The sequence below is a fragment of the Oryzias melastigma genome, linkage group LG4 (genome assembly GCF_002922805.2).
Source record: "Oryzias melastigma strain HK-1 linkage group LG4, ASM292280v2, whole genome shotgun sequence".
NCBI lineage: Eukaryota > Metazoa > Chordata > Actinopteri > Beloniformes > Adrianichthyidae > Oryzias > Oryzias melastigma.
In genome coordinates this window covers 6132319-6158663 of record NC_050515.1, presented here as the reverse complement: position 1 = coordinate 6158663, position 26345 = coordinate 6132319, and the positions used below count along the sequence as shown (strand labels likewise).

General features: G+C 40.0%; 1 protein-coding gene across 1 annotated transcript in view; it reads left to right on the top strand.

Moving 5' to 3' along the window:
• The window catches only part of faf1 (Fas (TNFRSF6) associated factor 1), a 74251-nt gene extending 48269 nt beyond the window's left edge, over window positions 1–25982 (top strand). The window contains exons 13-19 of the mRNA XM_024278954.1: window positions 253–407; window positions 6728–6864; window positions 6948–7036; window positions 10016–10096; window positions 11684–11761; window positions 15114–15329; window positions 25552–25982. Of these exons, the coding sequence (XP_024134722.1) occupies window positions 253–407; window positions 6728–6864; window positions 6948–7036; window positions 10016–10096; window positions 11684–11761; window positions 15114–15329; window positions 25552–25635 (840 nt within the window). The 3' untranslated portion in view covers window positions 25636–25982. The remainder of the gene's footprint in view (window positions 1–252; window positions 408–6727; window positions 6865–6947; window positions 7037–10015; window positions 10097–11683; window positions 11762–15113; window positions 15330–25551) is intronic.
• Window positions 25983–26345: the final 363 nt, after the last annotated feature.

Here is a 26345-nt window from a genome sequence, read left to right as displayed (position 1 = left end):
AAAAAAAATCAATTACATTAAATAAAAACTCCTTTTGCTTATTTTTTTGTAGATATAAAAAAAAGATCTTGATTTTTGGGATGTTGGATGTAATTTTGTCATTTCAAAATTGCAAAAAACATACTATTGCACTGTTTTATTTTCTTTTAATAAATTACTTTCTTCTAATAAAAAGTCAAGGAAATAAAAAAAAAAATGCATGAAGGACTTCTATCTCTTTGCTTAACTCTCATTTTTTGTGCTTTTCCACAGAGAAAGCTGCTGGCTATCTACCTCCACAACGACGACAGTGTTCTCAGCAATGTGTTTTGCTCACAAATGATGTGCGCCGACTCAATCGTGTCCTACCTGAGCCAGAACTTCATCACATGGGCCTGGGACGTCACTAAAGAAGCTAACAAAGCCAGGTGACCACACGGTTCTGTACTATCATATACGAGCCATGATTTGATTCACAGTTTTAAAGTCACAGTTTCATTTTTTTCTTTTTTCTCAACACAATGAATTAAAGTTTTTTTAGGGGAAGTATGTTTTCTTTTTGCAATAGACAATAGACACTTTAAATGGTGACGTCAGACAAAATGGCGACAGAGCCGAACAGGCAAATAGTTACTTCCAGTGTTCTCATTTATTTTATAAATGTCCTACCGCACTATAACTTCATTTCCTCTCTTTGATCGTTCACATATCAAAATATAAATTTGAATAATCCTTCAATATTTGAGGTTTTATTGGAAATATCGACCTTTCATTTAAGCAGATTTTATTCCAACGGGTTCTGTTTTGGCTGATTTTTACTTGCACGTATTTTAAGTGCGATCAAGCACAAAAGCTGATAGAAATTCATGTTGGCCACATTTAACACGTTCGGCAAAGGCACACATCGCCGTTCTCACATTTTAATGTCACCCCAGGATAAATGTACTTGTTGTTTTACGGGAAATTTTAGGAAATAATTGTAAAAACAGGAATGGTTTGGTTAATTCAAAATGTTAAAAGCAACTATTGAGCCACGTATTTTCAGCTTTCAAAATAAGAGCGGTGAAGTAAAAAAGAAAAAAATCTTGTCTGGACAAGCATATTTTATTACATTATGTGAAAATAGTGACTTTCCTATTTTTGGGAACAGTTTTTAATAAGTTTGATCATTTTTTTTTTACCTTTATTTTCCTGGTGATCAGACCCAGCCGCTGCACATGCACTTAGCACAAATGGCCTTTCATGCGCACCTTGCAGAGAAAAAAATACAAAGGCCTAAAGAGAGTTAATAAAATTAAAAAAAAAAAAAAGGCTCCCAGGAAGGAAGTCAGAACTGACCATGACTGTTGTCACGGTAGATTGATCAAAGTTGCAGTGAAGTTGCACGAAAATGTCAAGTTGCACAGTGCACAACAAATCTCAGCTTTGCTTGTATTTGTGTTTATAGTTGCGATCTCAACATCATGAAATCCTGAAAGTATTGACTTAAATCCAAAGCAACTGCGAGAATCTCCCAGGAAGGGGGCGCGCATTTGAACAGGCGCTCACTCGCAGAGAGCCTGCATGGACAAATGTCATCAGCTCTGAATTTCTAAATTGAGGCACAGGCCGAGACAAAACAATTTTTAAATTTTCTGCAACGGTGAACATGTTGGCGAATTTGAATCTTTTTTTTACCAAATCACGAAGAATCATTACATCCTTATATATAAATTACATTGACAGATTAAAAGCTGCTTAACCCTTTAACACCCGAGTTCTTTGATTGACTTTAACTTTTCAACTGTTAACACGATCAACATAATTCCAGCAGATTTTGAAGGAGAAAAGCGGCGCAAAAAAGTTACAGTATTTTAAAGATTTTTTGTTTAAGCGTCGCCAGTGATTCCTCAGGTGTTAGAGTTAAGAACTATATAAACTCTTTTTTTTGTTTGTTTACTTTGCATCATTAAACCAATTCTGATTCTATTATAAATCCTCAAACAGCAGCTTATAAACTTTTTACAAAACCGATCAAATATTTCATATAAAAGCTGAAAATATGGATGACTATCAGAATGAAACACATACGTTTTTTTTTCCTGCTCCGCCGCGGTCCTCCTTATGTTTTATTCATATGTTTCTTACAGTCTGGCAGAGCAGACTGTTTGCATTAATACCGAGGTGAATGTAATAAAGAAGATATTGAGGTATCTCACCATGAGAAAAGCTTGATTTTTGCGCTACAGGGAGAATGGCTGGAGTCTGAGGCGCGCCGTCATTCTGTCTTGTATTATATAATGAACTGTCTTCAGAGAGACGCTTAATGTGATTTTCATCTGTCCCTCTTTTGGGATATTAAAATATTTAAAACACACTCTTGCAGGAAGTTCTTATAATACCAGAGCCTCATTTAACACATGAACTGCATTTAAGAATCAGATTGACATGTCCTTAATTGCCGGCATTCAGCTCTCAGTCCACTGCTCACACCCTGTATCTCTGTCTTCTCATTCTCTCCTCGGCTTCATTCTCTTTTTGAAGCTTGGAGGTTGCGTGCTAACAAAAGGCGTTGTGTTTGCACGGGGAGGCCCCTGATTGGGCTATCTTGACTAAGCTGACTGAATAGAGGGTCAGTGGGAGATGAAGGACTTCTTCAGAGTCCACACATCTCTATGTCTCTATTTATCCTGAAAGCATAGCCGCAGTGTCCAGATTTACTTGTTCGTTTTCACCGGATTGTCCATTTGAAATTCGTTAATTTATCAAATATAATCTATATAAATAGACCGTTAATGTTCATTTCTGAATCCTGACCGTCCAGAGCCTGCCCTCCGCTGGCCGTCGTTTCAAGAAAGACTTCCAGCATGGCGTTCACCCCCTTTATTATTCCTTTTAAAGGAATTCCCACCTTCCTCCATTCCCCTTTTCCTTTCTCTTCCCCCGGCCTCCTTTGCTTTTTGCCCCAGCTGGGCCTTTTTTATTGCGCATTGAAAGAGCGGCAACATCTGGAGCTTTTCTTTGCACACAGCCAGTCGCAGCTTTGCCGCTAACGCATGCATGCACATGTGCAAGGTAACGCGCTCACCGCTCCACATTCTCACGCTCTCTGGTTGATCCAAAGTGAGCGATGATTGGCATCAGCCAAACAGGCTGTTAGAAAGGTATCCTAATAGAGTGTGAGAAGGACGTCGACCTGCTGATACTGGAATGTTTTATCCTCATCGGATGCCAGCGTAATTGCCACTTGTGGGAAATTAACGCGGTGTGTGTCGACCCATTAGGTGCATGGTGAAAATGTTGTCAGATTATTAGTAGTTTATGTACATTTTGTTGATTTTTCAGATAGCATCGCACCAAAATAACCTTTAGCTAACTTTAGAGCCGTTTTTGTCAACGCTAAAGGTATGAGAGCTATGCGAGGTTCTGCATATTTGTCGTCTACGCTCGACTGCTCCTTCTGACATCCTCCAAATTGAAAATATAACTGCTTTAGTGGATGAGCAGAATTTCAAAAACAAAAAGCAGAACTCGTCCACGCTTGCTCTGAAACAGTCCTCGACACAGTAAGCAATCAGAGCATCCGGTTCCCATACCTGCAGCACAGGTGGCTGGCACAAATATTCCCTGCAGTGCTACAGTACTCGTTTGAGTCATCAGCTGCTCAGTGGAGCAACTGTCAGGTCTCGACAGTCAACCCGCATCCTCATTCGCCACGTCGGTGTGAAGCAATGCGACTTGACAGTCCGGGGAAACATTAACTATTTTGGCGTCTGCATCTGCACGGAGATACTGAGATGGGACGGGTGACAAATTAGAAGCTGTCAGTCTCATTAGCCATTCAAGCAAAAAGCTAAACACATTAGTTGCAAGTTCCTTGCAGGTGTTTCTCCTTCGTTTCTAAAGCCCGGTGGGCTGGAGCAGCATTCTTTGTCGGGTTATACTCTGCTTGGATGAGACTCCTGAATGCTCTTCTCACTTGCTGATGCTTGCACTTGTGGTGTAATACTATTAATTTGTCTATATCCACATATATTTGGTTTTGTTTTTCTATTTTGTAAACATTAATGGTCCAAACTTGATTTCATAGCTAAACTGCAGCTTTTAATGTTGACATTTGAGTGATTAAATAACTTTTTTTTTAATTAAAAACCAAGACAGTTGGGCCTTAAAGCCTTAGTGGCATGCATCTGTAGATGGAGTTGACCCATACAGGTGTTTTTTTTTGGGTTGTCCAGGTCTGCGGAGGGTAGTAGATGGGACCACTGCATCTTATAGGGCACACGTGTGTCTTGTTGGCTTGTACAGCCACTTTAAAGACCCACTTCCTAGTTAAAAAAAAGGGGGAAAAAAAAGCGGTTTTGCTGTTTTTAACACATTTTTTGTGGTATTTGTCTCACGATGGTGGACAAATACAGTCATATGAAAAATTAGGACATCCTCCGTTAATAATCAGCCCTGTCTATGTATTTCTAATTTTATTTTGAAAAAAAAATCTAAACATAAAAGGGATTTAATAAAAATTGAATTAAAACATTACTATTATTCTACACATTGAAAAAAGACTTTAATAAAAATTCATCATTTAATGAAGGTTAAAGTTTGGACATCCTACCTCCTATTGGCTATTTTTGCTCCTTTGGCTGAAATTGTGTCATTGAGACACTTTTTTGTGGCATCTATCAGTCCTTTAAATGTGTTTTAAATGTGAAGTGTCTGAATTTAATCTTAAACATAAACCGAAATTACATTCTTTTGAAATTATATTTCATAGAAAGTTTTAAATAGGCCTCATTTTTTAAGGTATGTCACTTGGATAACACAGTGATGTTCAAATTGATATTAACCCTCATGCTACCTTATGGGGTCCAGATGACCCCACCCTTATATTGATGTGTGATCCCTCCCCATGACAAAGATGGACAAATGTGTGCAGGATTTTATGTCTGCCTCAGACACGGGTTAGATGTGTATGTATCCAAATAAGTGGGAAAATATACAGGCTTTCATAGGGTGCCCTCGGTTTTGACTTTATAAAGATAATTGAGCTTAAAGTTGAATTTCTGAGGGTTTGTCTATTTAAGTCATTGTGAATTAGGAGACGAAAAAATGCCATTTGAAAAGGACCGTATTTGTAACATAGAAGCTACGACCAAACTCCCCATTCTGCTCCATTCTGATGCATCCACGTGCAGACTAACAGATCCATGAACGTCTTTGTTTTTCACAACTGAGCTGGGTAAAAACTGTAAGGGGAGCTCTGATAATGCTCTCCATTTTTGTTGTAGGAGTAGTGTGTAAACAGATGGGTGACAGGAAGGGGGGGTGGGCCTACACTGCGCCACCCATGACTTGGAGGCAAAGTTCTACTGAATATAACCTAGGACATCGTACCTGTAGAAAATATGTACTAGAAAACATTATTGGTGCTTTGATTTTGGGCAAAAACAGTTTAATCATAATTAAGACTACTTGAAAGGCTTTGAAAATAGATCAAAAGATGATCAGAGTGGGAGTTTAAGGGGCATCAAAAAAGGAACGTACAATTGTCCTGCATATACTAAGTTTATCATGAAGTATTTGTAAGGATAATGGAAGTTGGACACAGTTATGCTGTTGTACGGCGCCCTTACTCTACACAATTCAAACGCTTCTAGGACGGGTGCGCATGTGACATGAGGGCGCTTTTAAGACCCCCACATGAACTAAACCCTCAAAAATCTGTCTGTACTCACCCACCCTTACAAGGTGAGTGTTTCGTTACGACCTGTCGCCCGCATCACGCCCGCTGAAAGAAAAAAAAAATGTGTATGAATGTTTTCACTCTAGGGGCTCACTGGATGGTAATGCGTGCTCCGTACAGATACGAACAGCCCGTATCCACCCGTAAGGGCAGTTGTGACTAAGCCTTAAGATTTAAGATTAGGTTACCTTGTAAGGTAGTGTCCATTGTTGTCTGCCCTCTCATTATGGGTTAGAGTTTCTCTGTGGGCATTTTTGTACCTGGGTTCAGAGGTGAGCAGGGACAAATGTCAGGTTCACTCCATAGTTTGAGGTTTGTAAAAGTTTTTCTTCTGTTTCTAGACATGAAGTTTCTTTTGATCTCTTTCTATAACATCCACATTTTTCATTTTGAACTGTGCGACCGCCTTCTCCCCCATGAACTCTATTTCCTAGTTTGAAAGTTCTATAGGTAGATCCCACAGCTCTGAGTTCCTCTTTTAATGAGTTACACTCCTTCTCGGGCATCTTCCTTTTTATCCACCTGACCTGCCGTCTCTCCATCCATTCCATCGCTTCTCTCTTTTTTACTACCCAGTTATTAAAGTAGATCTTATTAAAAGGCAGGAGAAAAAGCTAATCTATATTTGCATTCAGTCTATAGCAATTCATTAATATTATGACATTTACAGGGAGCTTGGTGGGGCCCTGGCTGCCTGCTACCCTTTTCCCTCTCTGAAATGTTAATTTAAAAAGTTCTGTCTTTGTAATGGAATAAGAAATCCTCTCTTGCCCTATCAATTCTGGGCGTCTGGTGAGGAATACTAATTCTTCTGTGCTTCCAATTGAGATAGCATGTCACTCTGATGGAATAAGAAAATGCAGAATTGGTTTTAAAGTCCTTAATGCCAGCAGTTGTGTGTATTTCTCTGCTCTGATGCAGCTTGATAAAGTGTGTGCGTTTGTGTCGGCTCCAGGATTTTGCTGAAAACGTGCATTGGGTGAAATGGTGGAAGTAGTGCATTTCATTCATCTCTTTGTGTTTCAGGTTACTCACCATGTGCACGAGGCACTTCGGCAGCGTGGTGACACAAACCATACGGACGTATAACACAGACCAGTTCCCCCTGCTCCTTATAGTTATGGGAAAACGCACATCCAACGAAGTTCTAAACGTTATTCAAGGTCATTTTCAAACAACATTTAACGTTTCAAAGGACTATAAAAAAACCCACAAGTTACTGATTTTATTGTCGTGTTTACCTTAGGCAATACGACAGTGGATGAGCTGATGATGAGGTTAATGGCAGCCATGGAGATCTTCACAGCACAACAGCAAGAAGACATCAAAGATGAGGTAAGTTTAGAGCAGATTCTGTGTAGAAATCTTTGTTCTTGAAAACACACAAAGTGATGATCTATTTGCTGTGCTGATCATGTTTGTTGTTTGTCTTTTTGGGCCTTTTGGTAAATATGTAACCCTGTTGTGAAATATGACACAAGACGTCCAAACAAGTATCAGCAGCACAAATACAGAAACAAATATTTTTTTTTCTTTGGTGTTAAGCTGCTTGTTTTTGTGCTTCATTCAATCTCTGGCTTTCCCTGAATTCGTCCACTACTTAGGGAGTCAACAATTACAAAATGAAGTCCCTGAAAAAAAAAAGCGTGGATCAATGCTCATTAGATTGTTTTTTTTTAACGACACAATGCATTTGGTTTAAATTATCTGTCATGTGAAAAACATTTTGTAAATGTATTCAAGTGCAGTCATAAATATTTTCGTAAAACATTTATATGTATTTTACTTTGTCATATTTTGTGTAGTGAGCATGAGTTTGATTTGCAATAACATCCAACAACTGGGCAGTCCCGTACTTCATAGTGTTCCAAAAAACGGCCTACTCTACTTTTTTTCCTTTTTTTACATTTTTCTCGTGATAATGAGACGGAGGATTTCGTTATCATGAGAAAACAAATTTTGAGACATTTAACAGATCAAGTCTCAGGGTCTCAGTTCAGGAAAGGGAGAGAGGGATGCTACAGATATTCTTTATCTGATTATCACAAGAAAAAAAAATGTTTTTTTCCTGGTAATGAGATAGTGGATCTCGTTATCACGAGAAAACAAATTTTGAGACATTTAACAGATCAAGTCTCAGTTCAGGAAAGGGAGATAGGGATGCTACAGATATTCTTTATCTGATTATCAGAAGAAAACAAATTTGTTTTTCTCCTGGTAATGAGATAGTGGATCTCGTTATCACGAGAAAACAAAATTCAAGATATAAATCAGATCAACTCTCTGTTTGGGAACGGGAGAAAGGGATGGTACAGTTATTTCTTTATTATCTCGTTATGAGAAAACGAAATTCGTTTTCTCCTGTTAATGAGATAGTGGATCTCATTATCACCAGAAAACACATTTCGACACATAAAACAGATCAAGTCTCGGTGTTTCAGTGCAGAAATGGTAGAGAGGGATCCTGCAGTATATTCTTTGTTATCTCGTTATTTTCTCCTGATGAAAAAAGGAGGCAGTTTTAGGCTTCCTTACGATATAGCCAATAACTTTTTTTTCATTTTGAATGTCAAACCGCTTTATTGCACTCTGACATTGAACAAAACTGTTTTGTTTGAATTTTTTCAGTCCATGTGGTCAGATGGACAGAAGGTAAACTGGACCAGATTAGCCAAATCCCGGATCTTTTTAAGTTTCTTTAAATGAGCAGGACTAAAAGTAGACGAGAACTAGGACAAAATTTCTGCAGAGCAGCAGGAGTTCTTCCAACAAATAGCCTCTGAGTTGTAGGGGGGACTGTTGGCTCAGAAGTAATCCTCCGTCGATATCCTGTCATCCCCTTGTTTAAACTTCTTCTATCTTACATTCCCAAACTAACTTTAGCCGTGTGAAACATTTACTAAAAACGACTGGAATCTACCTGAATAAATGAGAATCGACACAGACGTGTTTCTCTGTAGCACACTGCATATGTTATATTGTTATGCATGAAATTCCAAGTTCGTTAGAAAATGCCCTGCGGAACAATGCCTGCCGTTTAATGTGAAAATGAGTGTTTTACGTGGGCACGATGAACATGGTGTTTTCCCCATGAGTTTAGCATTCTGAACATTTTCTTTTAGTGTCTGGTCTTTGTCACTCTTTCCATTCCTCCTCTATTACCAATGTATCTTTATTTGACGTGTGTCACACTGGATTATCTAATGAGAGCTGAAAAGTCAGTCAACCAAAGCTAACTGTAACAATGCAGCTGTGACTCGAAGCGTTTCTCACTAAAAAGGAAATAACTGGCAAATGTTTTTCTCACACGCAAACCGAAGTAGAAACCGTCTCAGACTTTTTGAAGTAATTTAAATGACTCCTCTGCTTCTATTTGACACAAAAAACAAGACTTTTATGCGGGAAAATTATTTCATATTATGAGCATTTTTAAAGTTCAAAATCTATTAACATACATTTAAGACTTTTAGTATTTTTTTCTGCTTTTTAAAGATTTTATTGTTAAATTTGTGACAAATTTACGTAATTTTATCGCTAAAAATGTCCTTTTTCCCTCTGATGGTAAAATGACCAAAGATTATTTTAGTATTTTATTCTAATTTTTGTTGAAGTAAATTCTACTCTATAGCGGCTGTGACCTGTTTGCGTGACTCGGGTTCGTCTGTTGACAGTAGGCGTTTTTGATGCTTTTGTCCCGTCCCGCTATTCTTTTACAGTTTCCTTTCACCGTCGCTCTATTATGTCGGTCAAAAGCACAAATGTATCTTTGCATGTTGTGTTTCAATGCAACAATCCTCGCTGTCGCTGGGCTTTTCTGCTCGGTAGCCCTCTGATGGTCACAATACGTTTACTTTGTCATATCCGGGCCGGCGCGCAGCGGGGACCTTCAGAAAATGGGGAACTAATGGCTGTGCAGCGTTAACACAATGGATCCTCGTATGTAGACACAGTCTTTATAAAACACTTTGTAGCCACAGCAGGTAGAAGGAGAAAGGCCCATTCCCTCTGTACAAACAGGAAGAGAGGGGCAGAATGAATGAAAGGGAAAGGGAGGGTGAAACTGAGATGAAGAAACATAAAAGAGGCTCAGGGTCTGTTAAATGACATCCCAGCCACAATGAATTCCACTCTAGTGCTACTCTTTCATAGTTAATGTTTGTACATCACCACACTTTATAGGCTGCATTTTCTTTCTCTTCCTGCCTTCTGTAAGTGGCCCCACAGCTTAGATGTTTTGTTCCTCTGTTTCCCGTTTTGTGTGTTTTTTCTTTCTTTTTTTTTAATGGACACAACTTTGTTTCTCCTGCTTCGCAGGATGAGCGTGAGGCCAGGGAAACGGTGAAGCGGGAGCAGGACGAAGCCTACCGCTTGTCTTTAGAGGCGGACCGTAAAAAGGTAAATCCAGGAAACCGTCGATCTTCTCCTTCAACCTCTGATCTGATCAACCGTGTTTTATCGCCAAACACCAGGGGCAACCTTTAACAGTCAAAGAGATTTCAGGAGCCACAAAATCTTAGTTTACAATTGATCCTACTTTACATTGTTAGTCTTATAAAAAATAGATTTTTTTTGGCATGGACAAAAATAGAAATATAAAGAGAAGGTAGCATTTTATTAAAACAGGAAATAGTTTTTTACTTTTCTAAATAAAATACTTCCTGTACCAAACAAGAACCTCCCAGTGCACCTGTTGTGGCGTGTTATACCTTTAGTGAAACGTCGTCCTTTTTCCTAATTATTGCGGCTGTTAGCCTGACCATGAATTCATTGGTTTATTGATTGATTGATTTGGTTTATTTTGAGCACAGATTGTGAAAAATACAGGACAAAACCCACAAATATTTCAAACTCATTACAGAAATAGTGAAATGCATTAATTAGAAAATAGAAAACAAACAAACAAAGACACACTTATGTCATATTTGATTTGTTAAATATTGTAGTTATTAACTAAAGTCAAGTAGTGTTTTTAATTGATTGCTCAAAAAGGAGTGGGAAGAAGCAAACTTCCACCTCTACTTAGTTACTTCATTTTACAGTTTTGTATGGTTATGTAATCCGGTTCTGATCGGATCAAATGCAAGTTTATTTTGTTTTAGTTTTTTCCAAGTACCGTTCACAACTGCCCTCTGGACAGCATGAAATAACGTGTGCTTTAAATGAAATAAACTGAGAAGAGATCAGAAAGTTTAGCTTAGTAAATGAAATCTTTGCATTCAGTTAGAAGTGCAGAGCGAACAAGGCCTCTTGAGATTTACAAAGTTTATCCTCTAGATCAGGTTCTGGCAATCTACGGCCCAGGGGCCACATGCGGCCCTTCAAACTGGAACTAATTAAATCGATAATCCCTCAATAAAGTTTTATTTTCCCTGTAATTGTGCTGTCTCTACATAGATGACACACTAGAAATAAATTGACCTTTGCTTTGGGTGCAGAAAGTTATTCTGCATTCTGTTGTTTGTCTAACGTTTGTCAAGTGGAACAGTCATTTTTCTGATCTTCCAGCAGCACATAAACGCAGCTTTTCTAAAAGTTTGCGTTTTTTCCTTGATGGACATCAGACCTTTGGTGGAATTGATGCTAAAATTAGAACAAAAGCTGCAATTTAAAAAAGCAAAAAAGCTCTCAAATTTTCCTTTTTTTAAATTTATATATTAATTTTCAATCAAGATTAAAACATTTTTTGTCCTGACTTAATGTTTTTTATTTCTCGTATGAGGTGGATCGGCAAATTTTAGAACCCTTTTGTAATCTATGAGTCAAAAAGTTTCCCAGCTTGGTGTCATACATTTGACTAACTTGACTCATCTAAATTAAATAAATGCTAAATAAATAACCATTAATAACCATAGAAAAATCAGTTTTTATTTTTCTTCATCCCTTATGATAAAAGCGCCACAGGTTGCCGACCTCTAGTCTACACAATAGCAGGTTTTTGAATGAGTTAAATGAACTTAATAAACGCTCTTCCTGCTTTTGCAGAGAGAAGCACAAGAGCGAGAGGAGGCAGAACAGGTACGCCTGGAGCAGATGAGAAAAGAACAGGAGGAGGAGAAGGAGGTAAGCACAGCTGTCACATTCTGCATTGTTATCAGTGCAAAGCTAAACAGTAATATGTTCTGCCAGCGTGCAGTGACTGTCTGATTTTTCGCTGCTGTGTTTCTGTCTCTTTGTCCCGTCAATTAGATTGTGGTTTGCATGAAACCCGACAGTCCCCCCGGAGCCCGAGCAGTCTGCGTTTACACGAAAATATCTATTTCAGAGGAGCGAATATTTCTAATTACAGCTCGTTCGTGTAAATGTCAAACCTCCGCGCACAATCATTGTCCCATTTAACTGCCTTCAACTGTTAAAGCACACAGCCTCACATTCAAACCCCAGCGAACAAAAGGTGGACGGGCTTGTGCACCGGCGTACACGCAGTCTAAGCAAACACTCACATTCGCTTCGCAGGTGAATAGGAGGCAAACACGCGCATGCATACGGGCAGACACAATGTCCTGCATACAGGAAGATAATAATTGTAAGGATGGAACCGGCGCTGGTCTCCAGTCCGGAGTAACACGCAGTAGTCCCTCGCTGCTGGTTGTTTACCTAACAGTAGAGCCTGCAGGCGCTGGGAGGTATTGGGTGACCCGGCCCGTTCGGATGATTTGTCACTTAAGTTAAACACTCGACAACAAAGGAGTCACAGACCCAGTCATCTTAATTATATCAGTGCAGACCGCTCACCATTGTTACATTAAGAATTATCAACCATTTTGACTAACTTGAAGCAATTTCTACTTGATTTTCTTTTTAAAGAGTAATTCAACTATATTTAATATCAAATCTTCATGCAAAAATCTATATTAGTTTAACCCATTTTAGATCCAATTCACTAATTGTTTTTTATATACACAAATCACTTACCTGTAAAATATTAACCAGTTTATTTTTACAAAACATTTTTGTAAATAAATAAAATTGTATTTTTTAAATAAAATGATCAGAAATCTTTTACACTTTAGATCAATTTAAAAAAAAGAATAGACTGTTACAAAGATTTTCCCCATCAACTTGTTTTAGCTAAGATTATTCATTCGTTTGGATGGACTGAACTCACGAGCGGGATCCAGTTCAAACCACCGACTGTAAATGAGAACTGGAATGAGCAGGCAATGGGAAACAGTTTTTGGATTAGGTCGCAACGGCAGTTACAGGTGAATACAAGGTGTCTGCAGGTAAAAAATGGGCAAACCCGTTTGGGACTTGCAGGTGGACCGAAGGAAATTTAAGATTGTAGATCGTGTGGAACTAAAATGATTACGCCGTTGGCTGTATATAGAGAACTGGACTGAGTGACCCATCCAAACAGGAAGTACCTGCTGGCTCCTGGAAGCCAAAATCCCATAGACAGAAAATATACAGTTATTACTCAGTCATTCTATTTGTCAGAATAACCATTCTTGTTTGACTAAATTCAGTCGATTCACTCTCCATATTTTTGCTATACAGACGTCATGATGGAGCCACACGTCGGTAAGCAGTGATCGGTTTGAATGAGTAGTTATGGCAACCATTCTCATCAATCAGGAGTGAGCTTGTTAGAAGTCCACAACCGTACCACCTGAAAGCAGACTACACAAAATCTGTCAGTTGAGACAGCAGGCTCCACCTACTTTTATAGAGGCATCTGATTGGTCAGTTTATATCTTGAATAACCTGTACTACAGAAATAAATATAATAGAGCATGTTAGTAATAATATTTTTTATTTCTATTTGACTTGACTACATCATGACTCTTTTTGTCACATGGATCTGTCTGCTCCTCTGCTGTAGCATTAAATACAGTTCTCATGCTGTAAAGGTCCAATGCTGTTCTTCAGTCTAAATGCAGGAAGTCGATCACGGGGGATTGATCGATTCAGCTTGTTTGGAGTTTCCACTCGAGTCTGAAGAAAACCTGCAGACACAACAGAAAGTGCGGTGGCCACCGGAGAGATGACGCCACCAGTGGGGATGCCTCCTCTGTGATTTAGTGCCTTTGTGCAAAGAAAACCAAGATGAAAGTAGGAGCCTGTGAATTGGAGGCGGGGTTGGGGGAGTGTTGTATGGGAGCTGACATTATTATTTACCTCTTTTATGGGGTCTTAGCATACAGTTGTGTGGCTGTCTGTTCCTCTTCCCCCTTCTCGTTATTTGTTTGCCTTCTGTGGTTAGCCGAGCGGCGCCGGATGAATGGGCCGAGAGATGCTCCTGATTATTTGCGTGGAGCTGCCGAGGCCCGAGGCTCTGCCAGACGCGTGTCCTGTGGTTTCTTTGGGGACGCTACCTCTCACTTGTGTGGGTGTTTATGCTTGTGTCTGTGGTCGACTCCCAAGCATTTGCACGGCCCACACCGTGCGCACTCCTCCTGTCTGTTTTTCGTCCCCGAGCGCCCCTTTAACTCCAGTCAGCATCAGCTCGCGCACCTGAGGGACCTGACGGCGGAGCGGCACGCGCCCTACCCTGCCCACCCAACACCAGAAGCTGCTAATGAGCTACTGTTGTACACTCTTATGAAATATAATTGCATTATGGTGTGTAAATAAAGCTGGGGCGTGTTGTCGCAGCATATGCTCCCAGGCCGGCCGAACTGGAACAACAAGCAGGAGGGGGGGGGTGGAGCTCCGGGGAGCCGCTCAAGCACCTTTTCTAGAGCTCAGGAGAGTTGATTAACTTTGCTGTGAAAGTCGACGTTTGTCTTTGTGCGTGAATAAGCCCCTTCTGCTCGTGTCCAGGAAGCCGTCGTCTGATCTACTGCAGATGAAATCACCTCAAACAAGACTTTAAGCAATCACTGGTGGCACTGAGATACAATCAGACTCTGCCTGACAGAGCAAACAGCAAAAGAGCGTCAACAGAGTACAGTTGGCTCTTTGAGCGCACTGATATGGCAACCTTGTAAGCAACTGCAGGCTTAAGGGAGTGGGGTGAGACGCAGGACAGCTAATTTAATAACATTCTTAGGACAAAATGATTGTTTAATTAATGTGAAGCTGAAACGCAGCCATCGTACTCTTGGAACAACTTCTTGGCTTGGCTTTCACATGTGTTTAGATAGTGTGTCATCATCTGTGTGGCTGCCAGTGTTACTCTTGAGTCTTGGTGCAAGTTTTATATAAACACTGATTTTTTTTTCCTGTATTTAATGAAAGCTTGCTGGCTTTTGTTCAGTTCTCATGTTGTGTATGTTTTTGTGTTTTGTGTCGACGTGAATCTAAAGTTAGACCAGCTGGGAATCTTTCATTTGTTTCTGTTTTTGTCATTTTCGATATCAATAAGAGTGTATCGTATGGTTTATAAACTATAAATCTCCCCATGTGTGAGGACTCTGCAGCACCAGTAATAAGTTTCTTCTAAAACCTAAATTGTCTTTTTTGTTTCCAGGCGATCCGCTTGTCTTTGGAGCAGGCTTTACCTCCAGAACCAGAGGAAGAATCAGCAGAGCAGATCAGCAAGTTGAGAATCCGGACGCCAAGCGGCGAGTTTTTGGAGAGGCGTTTCCTGAGCAGTTGTAAGCTCCAGGTCCTCTTCGACTTTGTGGCCTCCAAAGGATATCCCTTTGAAGAATTCAAGCTCCTCACCACGTTCCCTCGTAGAAATGTAAATATTGCTAAACCTTTTCTACTTGCACCACATGGTACACATATTACTGTCACATTTTCATTTTAAATCTTTGCTCTAGATTAGCTTGAAGGAAAGTTGGTTGTTCTCTCAGAATTTACCTCTATGGATATACAGATTAACCAGGTGTAGAAGCTCATCTGAACTCTGCTGCAGATTAAACAAGTGGACCGATTCACTTGCAAGTGAACCCTGGTGTGATTCAGCAACAGTGTGTATAAAGAAGGACTCATCAGCAAATCAAAGAACACAAAAAAAAAGGCTTAAATTAGTGAATTTTTAAAACTAGAATCAAACTTGTAGAAATGGTATTAAAACTAAGATCAGAAAATGTTGAAAACACAAAAACAAAGCTCCCAAAAGGAGCTTGGTGGACCAACAGTGTGAATCTTTTTTGACATTTGCCTACCAGTCAAATGGGGTTAAGAAAAAGCTAAAATGATTTATAAATCCTAAAAAAAAAAAAAAAAAACAATGAATAAATTAACTAAAAAAGTTATCGCCAGCCAAAATCAAAGACAACTCATGAATCCAAAATACAAAAAGCTGCGAAGGGTGCTACAATAAACATCAAACGTGTTTGTCATGATTGTTGAATGCTGAAAAGAATTAAAAAATTGTTTTTGAATAGTAAAAGCAAATAAAAGAATGTTTTTAAATATGTATGTAATGGTCAAAACTGGTTACAAATGAATACATTATCAGGTTAATTTTAATAAATAAATAAAAGAAAAACCTGATTTTTCAATTTTCTATGTATAATAGCTGTTTAGAGTGAGTTTTCTGGGAGAAAACTGTTTCTATTTACAAACTTAAAGTGAAGACTCCCTTAAATAAAAGCTGGATGTTTTGATATTGGAGTAATTGAAGTGTGCTAATCATATGATGTGTTTGAAATACTTTAATCAGAAAAACATCTCAAATTTACTGTCATTCATGCAGCAAAACAACTACATTTAAGCTATGAGCTTGTAGAAGGACTTGGACTTAGGTGATGTCATAACTAGTCTGTCTTGTGGAGACGTCCTCCTCAGACCTGAGCTAATCAAAGACTAATTGTCTCCAGCTTCGGTTTGTCTTTGCTCTTTCTGAATCGTTTCACTTCCTGTTCTGTTTTTGGAGCAGTTGCAGTACGGCTGTGTCGCTGCCTTTGTTTTCTTGCACCTGTGACGGGGAGAGTTAAGCCTCCCGTTTATCCGCCCACCTGCTCACTGCTGTTCTTCTCCGGTGAATATTTACGAGCGCCGGTCCGCCGTGCGCGCCGCGCTCCATGGCTGTTAGGATACAGTTGTCAGAACTAACAGAAGTATTCTCTGCGGTGTTTCTGTTAAAGCCTGGCAGCACTCGGAGAGCTGCAGTCAGTCATTAGAGGACTCGGTCGCCACGCTCTCTGATCGCCAGCTAATGAGGACTGTTTTAAGCAGCAGTTTAATTAGCCTTGCTGCTGAATTTCCATCGAGCAAGGCACACGGAGGGGCTGGTGTGTGCGTGTGCGCGGGCTTGCCCAGGCAGTGTGCCACCGCAGTCTGGAGAGACAGTCGGGGCAGAAAAAAAAAAAAAAAATCACCTCCAAGTAACACTCACATTAACACGTAGCTCACACTCCATTTCGTCACGATGCAACACATACACAAATATTTTCAAGCAAGCACATGCCCCAATCACAACTTTGTCACTTAAAGGATTCACAGTTGTCTCTTTATAATCAAGAGTAAACATGTGTTTGAGACAGAGATAAAGATGTGTCTGCATCACAGATGAAATTCCAGCAAAAACAGGATGGGAGGATTAGAGCAGAAGCTGGAGGAGGATGGCGACTGCAGCGCCGGGAAGCAAAAAGGGAACACGCGAGCTGGAACAAAGAGAAGATTTAATCAGAGAAACAATCTGAAAGAGAAAAAAGGATGGAGAAGATATTAAAAAGTAGGAGATGGTAGATTATTCCAGAAAGCAGAAAGGCGAGAGATTTGGGGGAGGAGGGGAAGGAGCTCGGTGACAGTGCCAGTATGAGGCTGTGAACACAGGCCCCCGTCTAATCCTGCAGCTCTCTGTTGTAATTAAATGAGAGGGAGCATCGAAAGCTTCCACTGGGTCCAGACGCTCTCACTGTTGCTCTGCCAGGATCAGGGGATAGAGGATAGACCACTATTGCATTTGTAATGCGGCACAACTGTTGAAACCTTTTTCTTCCTCTGGAAGTTTCTGCTCCCTTTCTGTCCGTCCGTCAAAAAAAAGATGCTTTAAATAAAGTTTTTTAAATCTTATTTACAGTTTTTTACCGTTTTAGGTGTGGTTAATTAACACTTTTTTCCTTTTTCCACGTCTATTAGTCTTCACGTTGTGGACTGGAGATCCTCCTCACCATTTGGTATCAGTGGCTAATCTCTTCAGCACTACAGCAGGCCTTACACTGGCATCATTTGTACCAGGCTTAGCCGTGCTCAGCGAACTAACCCGTTTGCATGACTATCAGCAAGTTTGTCGAAGAGGAGGGGGGGGGGGGTGCCTCCGTTTTCCACATTTCATTCAAGAATTCCCCCTCCTTTTATTCTCTGATACTTGTTGATCCCAGCTTGTGATTGAAGGGCCGGAGGGGAACATGTCGCCGTTTTAACCATCAGCAGCGTTCTTCCCGTCCGGCCGCTCGCAGAAACCCCAAACCATGTCAAACAAATGTATTCGTTTTCTCCTTGTGATACTGTTCTTTATTTCACCGTCTCGTAATTATTCCTGCAGCCCCGATGTGAAGCTGCCAAAGCGGTTCCTGCAGCGAATGTGAGATGCAGAACAAATACACAGCAGCAGAGAAGAGCCTGTAAATCCAGACCGGGATGGATTTTACAGATGTTAAAGCGGCAGCTTTAGTTTATTCTTGTCCTTCAGTCTGACAGAATCTGCAGGAAGCTGAACAGCAGTTTGTTTGAACGCATTGTAAAGCTGCTGCGTTCACATCTATTCACCGAAAGATCTTAAATCTGCCTAATAGTTGTTAAATAGTACAATGTTTTGAATGTGTTCAGCTTCCCCATTAAAGAAACCTCAAATTAGTTCCTAAATCTCGTCTAAAAGTGACGTCACACCACAGATGTTACTGTTTATCTTTTATGGTGTGCTAAATTCAAAAATCTTTTTTTCAATTTTTTTTTTTAACAAATTGTTTTTTTAGCCTAATTTTTTTTAAAAAAAGGAAACTTGTACTCCTTTAAGAAAAGGCTATTTTGCAGAAGTTAGTTAAAAATTAATCTTGAACTATGGGCGGGGCCGTTGGTGCGAAGCAACCTCGCCCCCTCTTCCCCTCCTCGTTACTGAGAGGTTTTCGTTTAGTCGCTCTCCCGCTAGCTTACAGCTTATCAAACCCCCAATAGAGAAATATTAGAGCGATCCAGACGTACAGTTTAGATCCAGTTTCCAGCTCATATGAGGAAAACCAAAGACGTTCATGTATCAATTTGTCTGCAAATGGACAATTTGAAGCTTGTGGCCTGTCAAGCATTTATTTTTCTGCCACAAATAAGCTCTTTTTTAAATAGCTACTTCTAATCTGGTCCTTATTCATGGGGATTAGAACAAAGAATTACCCAGAAAGGCTGTTTTAATCTTAATTTTCTTTATTATATTTCCTTTGATGTAAGAAACGGGTCTCAAAAAGATGTTAAAAACACCAAAAACATCATTTTCATTGGAGTGGGTCTTTAAGAGGTGCAACATTTATTCATTAAATCCATGAATCAATTTCTGTTGTTTTTTTTTGTTGACAAAAACAGCTTTTGTTGATTTTTATTGGATTTATTTCCAATTCATCATCATATCAAGTTTGCTTACGTTTAATTTTTATCACCAGTTTTTGTTTTTTTTTTAATAAAAAAAACATAAATCATATGTATTCAGTGATGTTTGGCTGAAAAACATTTTTTTCTGAACTTTTTTGTACTTTTAAAATGTTTTTCCCCGCATTTGTTTTAGATGTAATTACTTTATTTCTTATCCAAATACCTAAAAAGCACTCTATTCTATTCCCTATTCTATTCCCTTTACCACCTTCCAGTGCTTTCTCTCAGCGCCCCCACCCCTCGTCCCGGCCCGCTCCCCCCTTTGAAGTGCCGAACTCTTTTCTGTCCGTCTCTGTTCACGCCCCAACACTACACGCTGTCAACGCTCCTGGCAGCAGATAATGATCTCCCACTGCTTTTGTAATTGGCCAAATAAACACTTGACAACACTGGTCTAAAACAGACAACTTATTTGGTTTTAATTAACATAGCAGGGCCTGTAATGGCTTCATTAAAAATGCGTTATTTCAGCTGCGCGTTTGATTACGTTGGAAACGGACATCTCCAGGGCCCGTGTTTATTTTCCCTTTCTTTCCTTTCACGGCTGCATGTTGCTGAGTGTCGCCCCCTCTCTTATCGGTGTGTTTTTCTCCATTTGAACCCAGAGTGTTCCTCGTTTGATATGGAACTCCTCGTTAGTAACTAATCATGCCGTTTCCACTGCGTCGGAGTCTGCTATTTAATAGTGGCAAACGCTCAGGGTTGGTATCAGCTGGTAAAATGTTCCTTGTAATTTTTTTTAGAAGGATAGAGAGAAAGAATATCAAAGATTAGAGAAAAGCACCATCTGTCCTCTGGTTTGGATCCAGTTTTTAAAGTGAGGCTTTGTACTGAAGAGCTCTGTATTTATTCTGACTTTTTGTTATTATGAGTTCATGTTGAGGGCCGACCGATAAATCAAGTTTATTGATGAAGTCCTGCTCCAACTATGTTTTTTTCCATCGTAAAATCGTTCTCAGCGGTCTTTTAATTATGATTCGGCAGTTTTTAGCCAAATAAAAACTTTGCCATTTTGAGGATTTTGGCATCTTGTTTTGATCTGCTCCTGATTTATCCCGATTTCAATAAAAAACATATTCAGACATGCAGTTTTAATGTTAAAATTTTCAATATATTTTCTCCATAGTGAGAAAATGCAACAAGAGCATGTTATAAACACCAAAAAACACTTTTTTACTAGAATGGGATTTTAAGAAAGTCAAATTTTGATAAAATCTGGGTTTTATTTTCCCAGCACTCTGCTTTTTTGGCTTCGGATGTTCAGAGTGAGCTCAGCCCGCCCATTTCTTGCTACGTGGAGATGGACGAATGACAGCAAGCAAAGAGGAAGTTGTTCCAAAACAGGAACAGTTTATTCACTTTTATGGAAGTGGTTCGGTTTACTGACTTCAAACACGAAGCTACAAATTACATTCTGCAATATCAGTTTGAAGGCTGTTGCTCCTAAAAGTGGGAATAAGATGAATTTCTTTCAACACCCGAAACAGGATTCCAAATACGAGAGGTGTTTTCTCTTTACGAGATGCTCAAGCTACTAGCAGCAGCTTCTGAAACACCCTATGTATTATTTTACAGTTTTACAACTCGTAAAACCTCTATGTGTTTAGGCCAACTTCCAAAGAGGACGTTAAAATAAAAGCATTTGTTTAATACATTCCATCATTTGTAATTTAAAAGGAGGGAGACAAAAGTTTATTGAAAATTGGAAAGCTATTCTTTTGTTTTAAGACTTGTGGCCATATATCCCAAAATGCCACCACATAAAAACGCAAGTTTTTGAGCAAATTCTGTAGATGGTCATGCGGCAGCCCCAATTTTACACATCGCAGGCGGTGGTTTTAGGACAAAGTTCATATTTAACAGTGAGTGGTAGTTTTCTCTAAAAGGTGACATCGGTCGGTGGCTGCTTAGGCACATTTCAAGGTCATGCGGTGGCCTTGACCGGCAGAGATGACACGGTTACAAAATCAGGGGACAGCAGGGCGGCCACAGCTCTGATTGGACGATGTGTAAATGTCACCAGACGGCGGCCGTCCATATCAAGTGCCACCGACCGCCAGACATTTACAGAGCTGTGACCACCTTACTGTCACTAAATTCCCTTTCAGGCAATCTCTTGATGTTTAGTTATCCTGTTTGACATGTCTTTATAGATGTAAACTTCTAGTGGTTGATTGTATTGCACATGATTTTTTTTTCTTCTTGATTGCTTGAAATAAAACATTTTTCTAATCTAAAAATCTAATCTAACCCCTGCCTGTCACTGCCCCCCCACGACCTTGAAATGTACCTGAGTGGCCACTGACCAAAGTCAACTTTTAGAGTGAATCGTCTGGATTTACCTTGAAAAATCCAGCAGTATATAAAAAACGGAACATTCTGCGTGTCTCCCTGCCATCATCATGACTACGTCAAAAAAAAAATAAATCATAAAGCGGCTTAGTGATTTTGCCGATATATCCCCATTGCTCGGTGGGGACACTAGGGGTGTAACGGATTACAACACTCACGGTTCAGAGAGTTCGGATCAATAGAAATTAAAAAAAAACAGAACTATTAAAGCTTCAAAACATAAATTTGATAAAACGTATATAAAGTACTTCAAAGCCTAAATATACACTCACACACTTGTATATCACATCAAACCATTTGCTTGATGAGGCCTAACGAGACGTATTTAAACAAAAACTAAATCCTAAAACATGTCGTTTCTGATTACATTTACATGTCTTAAGACCAAATCTACAAAAACGGAGAGAAAAAAAAACGCTCGAAATACGGCTAGTGGTCCATGCACCTTAAATACAGGGACGGTAGTATTACTGTCCAGTCCAACAAGAAATGTAGACAAACAAAATAAATATAAAGTTTTACCTCAAATACAAAAGGAGTTTATCCAAATAAACTCCTCGTGTGTCAAAAGGTTCATAACCTCCTGTTGTAACAGTGAATCTGTTCAACACCTTCAGCTCTGATCTGTTTGCTCAGCTATAAAAAATAGTCCATTTTGTTGTTTGATTTTTTTTTTCCCATAAATGCGATTAACTTTCTGTCCAGGTGGATTTTTTTCTACGGGACGATTTTTTCCTCATTTCAAAAAGTGTTGATAACTTGAAAGTAAATGACAGAGCTGGAAGCTGCTTGTCTGTGTGTACACATGCATATATGCATGTATGCATGGCTGTATGGGCTGCAGAGGAGAGAGTATGGCTTAGGCAGAGCAGAGGAAAACAACAGCTTTGTTTGTTGACAGATGCCTCCATGCGTATGGTCTGTTAATTGGATAACAATGTAAACAAACACCGATGGCGCCCGTCTCCTGTGTCAGTGTGGCATCTTTCTCTTTCAGAGTCAGATGCTGCTCTCTCCTCCTCCCCGACTCCCCGGTGCACTCCGGAGCGCCGTCCTGATTGTTCTCTGGAAAGCGCTCGCATCTGCGCACGCACACACCTGCTCCACCCCAAAGCCTCATTTACTCCTACCTGATGCTGCGGTGTCGCCACAGCCTGTCGGGTTCATTAGCATGGCAGCCATTTGTGGCGCCCCCCCGCTCCCGAGGTGGGAAACGGAGCCGAGCGGCCCTGTTGGTCGCCTGTCCTCGCCGCCGGGATGGGATATGTTTGCAGCCCCCCTCCCAGAAACCCGCGGGGAAGTCAAGAGCTTAAATGACACTTTGAAATGAGGAGGAGATGAGAAAAAAAAAGTGGAGTCAAAGATCCCAGCATGCACTTGGTGTGACATTTCCAAAACACCTTTGGGAGATGGAAAGGCTGTGTGATGCTGATATGTCATCGTCACCCCCTCCCCTCATTCGCTCGCCCTCTGTTCTCCCTCTTTTAGCCTTTTCCTTCAGTCCATCACCCTTCAGAGGGAAAAAACGGATTCTGTTCATGTGAAAGTAATTACTGTGAGGAAAACAGAGAGAGGCGCGGCTCGGATCCTGGTCCGAGGTCTCGTTTCATCTCTGCTCGTCAGGACGACGACCTTTACGGCGCTCGCCTCGGCCCTTTGACCTTCTACAGCAAGAACAGGCTAATTACCCCGCCGCCAGGTTAGAGCGGGATTCCTAATCAGAGGGCCTGATGCAGCAGTCATTAGATAAGCCCCGGACACATCTCCGTGTCACGCCGCCTCGCCCTTCCAGCCCAGGTGTTAGATTGGCCTGATGTAACACTACCCCAGCGGTGATTAGCTCACATAAGCTAAGAGCCACACAGGGGTGGTGGGTGTCAGGGAGAGTCAGATTGTCCTGTTTTCAAAAACACAGGTCAGACGCCCTTCTAACTGCTCCGCTGTGGGTGGCTCTGCGTTAGTTCTGTCAGATCACGGTTTCTGTCCTTTAAACCTCTGGGCCTAAACCTCTTTAAAATCAGAACATCTCTTTATGGACCGGTCTGAAGCTGGAGTTTCGTTTCTTTTAAGCTTCCAGTTTGTGGGAAATCTATTTTTTCAAATGAAAATGTTCTTAAATATTTTACAGATGAAGATTCAATGAAACAAAGTTGTATACGTTAATTCTTATTTGGAAATATGTAATATAGGCGGAATTGTTTCTCATAGAACACAATTTTAACAGATTATTTAGATTGTTTTTCAAGACAAAATGTGTTTAATTTATTAAATATTAAGTCATTCTGGATTTATCTAACATGAATGGGTATTTTCTGTGAGAAAGTTTATTATTTAGCTTTGGAAAATTCTTAAATGGTTAAAATAATCAGAAATCGATTTATTGAATATTTATTCTCTGGTAAATACTTAAAGCCGGTTGAACTTTTTTGTACCCAAAGTTGGTATTATCATTAGTTTTTTAATAAAAGTGATTGAAATGTGATACAGATTTTCCTTTAATGACAAAGTGAAGTCAAACAACCGGACAATACCTTTAGTTTCATTTGGCTTTCAATCACAACACCATTAAAGCGTTAAAATTAATAATTAAAATACTATAAGATTAAAGGATATTGCTAGTACTGTGAATACTACTAATACTAATAATATAAAATAATAAAAGTAAATCCACATTGAATGAAACTTTATTAGCTGCGCCCTTTTTACATTATAATGTAAGTTGCTTTCTTTTATTTTGAAGGGTCATCTTCCTCTTTCATTTTTCCTTTCTGGACTCTTTTCTGCCAGTCTTTGTTTTGTTTTTTGTTTTTTTAGCAATTTTGCTTGTTTGGACTCTTCATTTAGCAGTCTGGGCAGGAATTAAAGACCACATCCAATTATTATTTGATCTATTATAAAAATGTTCAGTGATTTTTTTTCTTCTAATGATGATTTTGCTCTTCTTAGCTCAAATCTACAAACCTGTATTGTTTTCTAGAACATAGTTACATTAGAACTTTGAGTTATGGGTGGGACCATTGGGAGGAACCCCAGCGCCCCCCTTCTCCCTGTTGCTGAGAGCTCTCTGTTTACACTCTCTCATGCTAGCTTACAGCCCCTCAAACCCCCAACCAAGCATTAGAAGTGGATCAAAAACGAGGGGCAATATCGAATCAGTTTAGATCCAGATTCAAGTTCAGAAACGTTCATTGCAAATCCATCACCAGGACTAAGTTCGCTGGATTTAACGCCAATTTCACTCAGGCTATGTTCAGAATCAAATGTGGGCGGGGCTTTTATACAGGAAGTGCAGAGCATGATGACGATAAACTTCTGGGACTTCAGCTGACCAATCACAAAATCCAACTGCAATGCTTCATTTAATCTGTAGGGGGCAGCACACAGACGGTGAATTAAATACGTTTATTTTAATTTGTCAAGAATTTGGCACTTTTAAAGTCCCATTTATAGAGGTCAACAGCCAAAAAAAGTGGATTTAGTGTTTGGTTACCCTTTAAAATCAGAAAATAAACGAAGCTTAAATAAAGTAAGTTATCAGACTGCCTTGCACCACTTTATACCTTCTGCAGTGTTTCCCCATGACCTTTTCCCAGCTGAAAGTAGTCATAATTAAAGAAACACATTTTCTCATTTCCCTCTGTAACACACAAACACACAAAAACACTCGGTTCTGAAATCTTCATTACTTTACTCCAGATTGAAGTCTCTCTTAAGAAAACAAACGCCACCGTCCTTTTAAGGAAGCGAAGCCGCCGCTCTCATTATGGACTGAATTTTTCTTAAATACGCTGTTAGAAAAATACACATGAAACCAGCGCAGCACCGAAGCTGCACTCCGGTGCAGTCTGAGTCACAGAGGATGTGTGGCCAGACGGTCGCAGGGGGACGCCAGAGAAATCCCATTTCCCTGCATCACATCTGAGCTGCTTTTGCTAAAATAACCTTCACACGTTGGTTGTGTTTTAGTAACTCACTTTTTTTCCTGATCAGCTGACGGTCCTCCTCTTGTCTCCTCCCAGATCACCCAGCTGGAACCGGGCTCGACCCTCATGGAGGCCAAGTTGTTTCCTCAGGAGACGCTCTTCCTGGAAGCTAAAGAGTAGGAACTGTCAAAGCTGTGACTGATGAACTGACCGGGCGCACAAACGAGCACGGCCTATCGCCTTCCAGTCTGGGTCGACACACACACACACAAACACACACGCATCATCCAGCGACACACGAGTGACGGTCTGGGCCGGGTCGCGGCTCGCGGGCCTCAGAGGCAGCATCACAAGCACACCGCCAAACCTTCACCGTCCCCGACGGCCCGTCTCTTCACAGCTCCACGTCCCTAAACTGCTGAGTCACACTTCCCACAATGCATCTGCAGACAGCACTGAGAGACTGAGAAGACAAGTCTTTGTCACTAAAGAAAATTTAAAAAAGAAATAAAGTAAAACAAACTTTTTCCCGGTTTCCTCATTTAACACTTTATTTTTCCTTTTTTAGGAACACGATTTTTGTCTTTGGGAGGAAAGAAAAAAATCTTCTGAAGCGATTTTGACCTTTGAAAGCTTTCTGTCTGCATTTATGCCATCACACTTGTCCCGCAGTTTCCTTCCTGTTTTGTTTCTGACCCCCCCTCGTGCTTAAGGTGGGGGGGTCTCTGGTTTTAACATCCACTGCTCCATAAACTGACAGATTTTCCTGTTTTCTTTCGTGTTTTTTTGATCATTTTTAAGTTTGATGCTGTAATAGTTTCAGTTTGATATACATTATATAAAATATATGAATATAAACATCTATTTGTGTCCCTCAGAAATCTGTTAAA